The sequence below is a fragment of the Saccostrea cucullata genome, unplaced genomic scaffold, assembly GCF_032062105.1.
Source record: "Saccostrea cucullata isolate Sc308-1 unplaced genomic scaffold, CSIRO_AGI_Scuc_v1 ctg3592, whole genome shotgun sequence".
In the NCBI taxonomy this organism is placed as follows: Eukaryota; Metazoa; Mollusca; class Bivalvia; order Ostreida; family Ostreidae; genus Saccostrea; species Saccostrea cuccullata.
The window spans coordinates 132436-142027 of record NW_026924884.1 but is presented as its reverse complement, the minus strand read 5'-3'; the positions used below and the strand labels follow the sequence as shown (position 1 = coordinate 142027).

Below are 9592 nucleotides of genomic sequence, written 5' to 3'. Positions count from 1 at the left end.
AAGATAATTTTGAAAGTGATATTTCTATATTGAAAATATTAAAGTTGTAGCAATACATTTCTCCTCGATATCAAAACTTACTAGGCTATAGTGAAACATGTCTTGTCTTTAAAATATGTATTCCAATATGTTGATCAATACGAGGCAATATTTAAATTCTCTTTAAAATTATACTTGTCTCATTGTCGTTTTTTTTAGTATTATAAAGTCCAGTCTACTTAGAAACTAGAAGAAATCGGATTTGACGAGTTGTACTGTATATGGTACCAGACTGCTTGCCTGCCAGTAGCTCTTCAGTGATGTTTTATCATCATGGAAGTCTCCTTTATCTCATTACTAGACACAACTGTAGGAAACCATGGCATGTACCAGAGTGCCGGGGACCAGGGACCGTTGAGGTTGGCGTCATGACATGCGCAATACCACCAGCCGCCTCCTCCTCCGTATACAACAGCACAGTTATCACCATACCGTCTGTCGTTATCCCTGTCCAGAGTGGAGAACGACATCCCGGACAGATCGTAGTTGTAAGCCCCAGTGATAAACATACTGTCACCTGAACAATAATCAAGGACGTTATATTAAAAGACCACAAATTAGATAATTCTAAATTTAAAGTAACAGAAAATAAAGTCTATAATTATTTTATATTGTGCATCCGTTTTTATATACTAGTATCGATTAATCTTATCGAAACATTGAAATTGACTAAGATTATTTATTGATAACAAATACAGCAATTTAAACAAAATAGAAGTAAATCAACTGTTAATTGTAGAATATTATCAAATAAGGTTTTTTTTTTCAATTGTTAATATTTACATCCACTGAATATTTTCTTCTTTATTTCTTAAGAAAATCCATAGCGTTCATTGCTGCATGAACTACATTAGGCATATCACTTATACTGATTTCTTGATCAGTGGCCGTTCCATCAATGATACGTACAAAGACTTTCGCATCATTAACATAATAATTAATATTTTTATCCTACTTAAAATGATAATTTAAACAGATATAAATATAAACAATAAAATGTCTTTCTTTGTTTGCTATTACTGGAATGAACGGTCGCAGCTATTGCAGAAAAAAATTTACATAACCCGCTTACACGGGTCATGTATTTTTTCTGCAACAGCTGCTTCCGTTCATTCCAGTAATAACAAACAAAGAAAGCATTTTATTGTTTAAATAGTAGACCTATTTTAATATTCATATGAAGCAGAATTTGTTCAAAATTTTTTGCCTGAAAAGAAGAAAACACTAAGTCTTGCTGTGGCCTTCAACTCGACATTTAGATATATCGACGACGTATTATCAATTAACAATGGTATTTTCCATTTCTACGTTGATATGATACATCCTGTTGAGCTTTAGATAAAATAAACCACATAGCCTGACAAATCTGATTCATACTTGGATATTTTACTTGAAAAAGACGTTAAGGACACGAAGACTTTAACTTTTCTATAGTCAACTTCCCTTACTTATGCAGCAATATACCTTCATCACCTGCATACGAAGTGTATATATCTTAGTTGATTCGATACGCAAGAACATGCTCTACGTACAGTATATTATTTCTAAAAAGAGGTAAATTATTGCCAAACAAGCTGATGAAACAAGAATATCAGAAGTCTCGTCTAAAGGCATCATTTCTTAAGTTCTATAGTTTGTACAATGACTTTGTCAGTAAATACAATTTATTATTGAGTCAAATGATAATTTTCATGGTCCATTATTTATACACTGAATTGGAGACGGATTTTTCCGTCAGTTCCCCATCATGACAAGAATCACACGGTGGGTGTTACCGGTCTGCAGGGGATGCTTACTCCACCATGGCACCTGATCAGCATTTGATGTTCACTGCTCCTTAGCACCTGATCCCACCTTCAGTGTTTTGGAGGTCCGTGTTTGCTCTGCTCCTATTTATGTACCTCAAACGAGTTGGGGAACTTATTGTTTTTACTCTGTTTCTTAAGACCATCTACTGATTCTGTTGTTTCTTTTCCACTATTATTATTATTTTTTTTTCTTACCGGTTTTGTGCAGACGATTTCTCGAGAACGCTTAGACAGATTTTCATGTAACTTTAAGCAATGATGGGAAACTATTTGATCTTTATGCGTTTTTTTTTTATTTTGCCGTGTCACTTCCAGTCGCGTTATACACCCAATTTTCTATTTTTTAATTGTCATTTTGTCCGAGAGTGTTCTCGAAAACGGTTGGAGATTTAGTCCTGAAACTTTCAGGGATGATAGATTCTCGTAGATTTGAGAAGGATATAAAGTTCTTCTTGCCGTAACGTCGGTTGTCCACCGGGAGTGATTTAAAAATATCCAAGATTTTATTTTTTTCTTTTTTCAATGTTTCTAATGGAGGCAAATAGAATGTCTATTATGTCCACCGGAAGTTATTTTTTCCAAGCCGGAAATGAGCATTTTTCCCCCTTGAAATTATCAGGGATGATTCCTTCACACTCAGAAAGGAGTAACATGTCATTTAAAGTACTTCCGGTCAAACCGGAAGTGATTTTTAAAGACCGGAATTGTTTGCAATTTATTGATTTAAATGTGTTCTCACGTACATTTGTAATTTGAATAATTGATATGAACATTTTTTTCATCTAATATTATTATAATTTATCATTTAATAATATTAATATGGCACCAAAAGGAAGTTTGGAAGCGTTGGGGAACATCTGTAACGGTCCCCGTTACTGTTAGCACTAGTGTTATTGTTATGGACTTGATATTGTATACTGATCGTTATCTTCATATCTTTCTATGTGTACCTTATATTAACTCTTGCCGTTTCAAAATATAGGTGCATTTGGCCATTTTTAAAAATATATTTTTTGCGGTTAGGCGCCTCATATATTTTAGGTGTGAATAGGTAGGCTGGCTTTTTTTGACAAAATGTCAGAAATAAATTTCAATTATATAGAAGTATTAAGTATTTCTCAGATATCACCTTACTAATTAAACAAAACAATTAAAGCATTCTAAATGAATTCAATCTTTTATTGCTCAAATATCAGAACACATCAGTTCTTTTAGGCAAACTTTTTCAAAGAAAGTGACTCTCATCAGCAACGTACCTCAAATAACTTACTTCAAACAAGTCTAGTAGCTTAATAATAGTTTATTAATTAGATGCAAATCCGCCATCATCCCACGTTGAATTTCGTCTGCCATCTATTCTGTGGCGATCTCGTAAACATACCATGTATCTGGAAGGTGGAACTGACGCACAATATTTCGGAAAACGAATTAAAATGTTATCCCTTTCATATTCACTGTAAATGACAGAATTATAGAGTCAATATTTCCCGCAACCTTCTCGGAGGCCATCTCTTAATTTGTAGATCACAATTCAATAGTAATTGGGGGAGGGAGATAAATCGTCGGTGTAACCGAGGCGTAAAAAAATATCAATCGGATAAAAATGGCGTAGATGCAATGGAGACGTAAAAAATATTAATTGGATAAAAACGGAAAATGGATACGTAAAAAAAAAATTTGAACCCCCCAAAAAATCCAGTCGGGTGTATTTTGGTGAGTCGGTCGCGTTACCGCAAAAAAAAAAAAAACAACAAAACAATTATTTAAGGATGGACTATGGAAAAATTATAATTCCCGCTTTGGAAAGAAGCAGAAATCAGTACAGAGTTGAAAAAAATTTAATAAAATTTTATATTACACTGCCGCAGACTGCTTCCATATCAATATTACTTATCATGGCTTTGCTGTTCTTTAAAGAAAGAATTTTTAACGATTTTTCCTATATTTTCCTACGCAAAGACCTGTTGCTTTTGTGACACCACTCTTCCCATCTTAAATTCGAACCAATATATGTATGATTCAAAGCTACCTGGGGATACTTCTGTCATAATATGACTAATAATGGTTTTGCTATTCTTGAGGTGAGAATATTTCTAGAAATTTTGTTAAACGAGGGTTGAACCAAAAGTTATACCACAGAGTCCATATTTATATTACGTATAATATATACATATAATGTGTTGGGGATACAGGCCGTTACATAAACTTTTGCTTTATCCACGGGTAGATGCTTTATCAATAGCACTTTCGGTTTTCACACGACCCCTCGCTTCAAGATTTTATTTAATTGAAACTTTTATTTGTGAAAATTCTTGCCCTTATTAAATGAAAGTTGAAGAGCAATAATGTTAAAAGCAAGAAATAGACTCAAAGAAGTGTCTTATCTTATCAAGGTACCTGTATTGGCTTCTTGAGGACGGATGTTTTACCCTCCCCCCCCGACATTTATAATCGTTTTCGGAGAAAGTAAAGCCTAGCAGTTTATTTGTTGTGATAGGATTCACTTAACATATTGCCCCCTTGGGATCAGGATTAAAATAGGTCCTCAGCACCCCTTTTCTTGTCGTAAAAGGCGACTAAATGGGGTGGTCCTTCGGATGAGACCGTATTAACCGAGGCCCCGTGTCACAGCAGGTGTGGAATGATAAAGATCCCTCCCTGCTCAAAGGCCGTGAGTGTTGAGCATAGGTCTAAATTTGCAGCCCTTCACCGGCAATGGTAACGTCACCATATCAGTGACATATTCTGGAGAGGGATGTTAAACAATATACAATCAATCATCAAACACTTAACATATTCAACTATGCTTTCTTATAGTATACTACGTAAGCCTACCTAGTAGTTATGTGTAACTTACCATGGATCAACAATGACTCTACAAGAAACTTTGTTAAGCACGGTTTGTACTGCCACCGTACAAAGAATTAATTTTCACGATTCCTTGGGCCTTACAACTTTCTGTAAGAAGTTCGCTTGATGTAAATCCCCAACAATATGTAACATAATGTCGGCAAGCCTCGGGAATATATACACCATTTCAACTCGTTGGATAAAGCCAATATCAAATCACTCAATATAGATATCATCTATATATCTTTTATATTTCTCCTCATATTTATGTTCCCCAAACGAAGTTGGGGAACATATTGTTTTTACTCTGTTTCTTATTATTATTATTTTTCTTCTTCTTCTTCTTCCTGGGTACTTTTTTGTCCGGGAATGATCTTGTAAACTATAGATCCGACTGAGGTAAAACCTTTTTAGGGTCAGTAGACATGTTATGTAGATTTGCGGAACAAAGGTCATTTTGCGCGCACGTGCTTGCAAGAGCGTGCACGTGCAACACGTGAAATGACCGATTTAATTGATATAGGCGTAACTTTTTACCTTTTTGTTGAAATGCTTTGAAACTCATAATATAAGGATATATTAGTAGCATAGACAATATGACATGGTCAAAATAGCAAGATCTCACGCGTATGCACGTGCGCTTCGCTCTGATTGGCTGAAACTAAAGTCTCAATATCTTTCTTGTTTTTTGACGAAATCCTTTGAAATTTTGAACATAGCCATGCATTAGAATATCCTACAACATGATATATAGCAATTATCATAAAAACACGTGCATGCACGTGCGCTGCAATCTGATTGGTTTAAACTTTAAATAGCTATAACTCCCTTGGTTTTCAATTAAACAGGATGGGATTTGGAACATAGATAGAAATAATGAACTACTTCAAGAAGGTATGGTCACCATGCACATACATACACGTGCGTGTACGTGCGCTGCAATCTGATTGGCTGAAACTTTAAACAGCTATAACTCCCTTGGTTTTCAACCAAACGGGTTGGGATTTAGAACATAGATAGATGTAATGGACCTCTACAAGAAGGTATGGTCACCATGCTCATGTATGCACGTGTGTGCACGTGAAATGAGTAAAATAAAAAATACACTTGAATTTTTTATTACTTTTGGATTAAATACTATAATATTGTGTAGACAAGATGATATGGTCATTACGCACATGCATTCACATGCGCACGCGTGCAATGCTCAAATTTGAATCAACTTGATACACTTTTGTGTAAACGTTTTTAAGTCTCAAATCCATAGAGTTTGTCTTATTTAATGAAGCTTACAGGGAATATGGCACAAATGGGCGTTGGGGAGCGTTTGGGGAACATCGGTAACGGTTCCCGTTACAATTAGCACTAGTTTCAAATGCATTATACCAAACGATGCACGTTCGTGAATCCAGTTGAAATCTAATTTTTCATTTAACCGTGTTTCACTGAAGTTATTTAATAATGTTTAAAACAAAGAACATAAGGGGTGGTGCTGCGTCCCTTTCCACACGTCACGAATGAAGTGTACTTTTTTTAGAAAAAAAAAAGAAAAACACATGATTAATTATGAAAAATGTACGATTTGTGCCAAAAATTCTTAAAGAAGTGAAATATGCCTACGTGTCTGCGCAGTTTTTTTTTTAAACAAAGAAACGCGTTTAAGGATGTGTGACGGTGCGTATCCGTGATACAGCGTTGTTGAAAAATGGCGAGTACCATACTTGCACGTAATGTATAATCCGTCATTTTGAAAAGTATGAATCATATTTAATTGAAATAAAATAATCAGGTCTGGTATGAAATAAATATATCATCGGTGAGTTTATTCTTTTCTTGCCCAGTTGTCCTTGAAAAGATTTTTGAATTATATCGCCAAATTGTAATGAATTATTTCGATTGAAAAGGATGCGTTGAACTTCTTGTGAAAAAATTGAATCCCCTTGTCCAAGGATGTTTTGTGGCAAGTTGGTTGAAATTTGCTCATATGTTCTTGAGAAGAAGCCAAAAATTTGAAACGTTTACAGACAACAGACGCTAGGCACTCTTAGATCAGAAATGCTGAATTGATCCTTCGGCTCAGGTGAGCTATTAAACTGACCTAGTGTTCCTGTGGTTGGTCCATTCAGGTAAAGTCTGTATCTGTCTGTCTCGTTAGATATGGAGAACTCTTCGTACTGTTGATATAGAGTGGTTCCATTTGTTAGAGTAATGGACACGTAAAGAGACGGCTTGTTTTTGGTTAACAGATGAATGACGTCATTTCCTAAAAAATGTTAAAGTCATATTGATTAAGTAGAACCTATAGAGGAAAAATAAATAACTGATTCATAAAAGACAGCCATGGACATGCATATTTTATATATGTAAATAAAAAACGAAACGATCAAAGTATATGTCTCTAGTGAATTTCATATACTTAGTATACTTCAACTAGAGATACAACGTTCCTTTTACAGTAAACCAAAATGCATATACCCAACCAATAAGATGACATAACCGAACCAAATCCCTCCTTGTATTCATTCCAAGTTCTGTTGAAATCGGTTGATCCGTCAACACGCTTCTGTATAACCTATGGGATTGTTGAAGAACCCTCATTGATGTTATTTTAAAAAATAGTTATAAATCCATGCACTAATTTATTGAATAAGTATTGAACTGACCGTCCATCCTCCACCTTTGGTGTTCATATCACACTGGACGTTTACAGACCATTGGTTGTTACAGGGATAAATAGTATAAACATTGGACAAAGTGTGACCATCAGCGAGCAATGTTTTACAATTGAGTGGACGTTTACTCCCTAAAATTATAAAAGAAATGGGTTAAAAAAACATTCTTGAAATATAAATATTTATACATATAAATATGTATCTTAGCCACTCTTTTCAATCTCCTGATTCCCAATCAGGCCTTTTTCGGCTATTTATATAAGGTCATGTCATATAATAAAATATTATATAACTTTGTGAAATCCGGTAATCTGATTGGTTAATACAAAGTAATTTTGTTTTAAGAACGACCGCTGAAAGCGAATAATGACTCGCACGAGCTGCCTCGTTTTCACTTTCGCTTTAGACAAACATGGAAGTTCGCAACTTTGCAAATTGTAGGTAAGGGAAATTTAAAAGATATAGTGAAGAACTCTGAGATTGAGAATACAAAACAATTACAAGGATATCTGTGGACATTTTTTCGGGAAGAATTAGCACATACCATTTCATGGTTGAATTCGACTTTTCCTCTCGGCGAGCAGAGTTTTGACGCTGTTTACGCGATTACGAAAGAAAATAAAGACGAGCGTGTCATGTATCTTATTGTAGAAGACATAGGTCTTATATTTCTCTGCAAGTGTAAACGAGTGCGATTCTCAATCTGGCGGAGGGGTACTCTGTGTTATTCGGAGATAAATATCTTGCGTTATTATCATGCTATTGGTTAAAATTTATTACCGAAACAAGTTCCTCTGAGTAACATTCAATAAATTCTGAAACATTTACATTCAATTCAACTTATTTATGGTTTACAATACCGGTATCATTATCTCTGTAAACATTAGGAAGATATACATTGTAATAATAAATTTGGGAAAATATTATTCATATAATATAATAAATATGGACTCAATGCACGGTCAATATGCATTTATAATGACCCAGGCTGACAGATATTGGTCAATATCTGTCGGTTTATTTAATACATATTGAACATTTTTTTTCCATATTTGTAAATAAAAAAAAAAACAATTTAAAATTAATAATTAGACATTCTAAATTCATTTAACTTTTAAATCTCTAGAGAATAACATTTTAAAAAAATATATGTTTTTTATTAAAATTATTCACTATTGTTAATTTTCTGTAGTCCTTCTGCGTAGGAGCGGCTCAAATTCTGTAACTTTTTTTTCTTCTTCTTTCTCTCACCATATATAATTTTTATCATACGTTTCATTTCATATAGTAGCTGCAATAAATTATTTAAAGCAGAGTTCATTATGTGCCAGTTTTACTGTAAAGAAAATGAAATACCTTCAGATTCCGCACTGTAGTATCTCCATCCTACTTGAACTTCTGTTAAATTACCCGGATGACATCCCGAGTAAACTCGACATTTCTTTGTGTGCAAATTGACGCCAAAATACGTACATTCTGGACCGCACATGGCTGAACACATGGTCACGGAATAGGCGTCATACTCTGCCAAAAGATTTTCTCGAATAAAAACGTCGTTATTATTTAATTGAGCAATATACCGTTTCGACACTGATTCGGAAATTCTAATTGAAACAACAAACACGGCCCACAACAATCGCCTATGATTGTATTTATACATCATTGTTATTTCTCCTCTTTTAAGGTGGTGATAAGCGATTCAAATTTTACGCTATTTAAGTTATTTTATAAACGAATTCTTTACCAGTACCTAATCTGATTGGATACATATATTAAAAGTAATCGAAAAGAAGGTGGGTCTAATCAATTAAACGACTTCAAATCACCTGAGTGGTGTGTTTGATTAAACATGTTTTTCATACTTAACATTGAATTTACAGTCTAAAACACCTGACATTCCAATAGCTGTACATGTTTTTGAAATATTGACTAAAATACTTGTATGGTACAAACGTCTTGTAATGAATCAAAAAACCAACTAAAGTATTCATTTGGGGTTGGGAAACCATAATTTCTTTGAATTTCATAGTCTTTTGCACTAATTGATATCAATACGCAAGTTTCGAGATAACATGTATCTCCCTTGATGCGCTCTTTAGTTGCGGAGGGGAGTTTTGTTACCGCGTAAACAGACTTTCGGGACAGTTATCTATATATTGGATACATTGCATCACTGGTTTATCAGATCTACATGATTGTCAGGATGCACTCTACATATTGAGA

General features: G+C 34.3%; 1 protein-coding gene across 1 annotated transcript; it reads right to left on the bottom strand.

The window, feature by feature from the left end:
* Positions 1-293: 293 nt before the first annotated feature.
* LOC134267520 (fibroleukin-like) lies at positions 294-8870 on the bottom strand. The gene is made up of 5 exons (XM_062749715.1): positions 8726-8870; positions 7361-7500; positions 7173-7269; positions 6796-6960; positions 294-556 (listed from the first exon to the last, which is right to left on the bottom strand). Exons 1-5 carry the CDS (start codon positions 8868-8870, stop codon positions 294-296), a joined length of 810 nt encoding a protein of 269 aa, XP_062605699.1.
* Between the last annotated feature and the right edge of the window lie 722 nt (positions 8871-9592).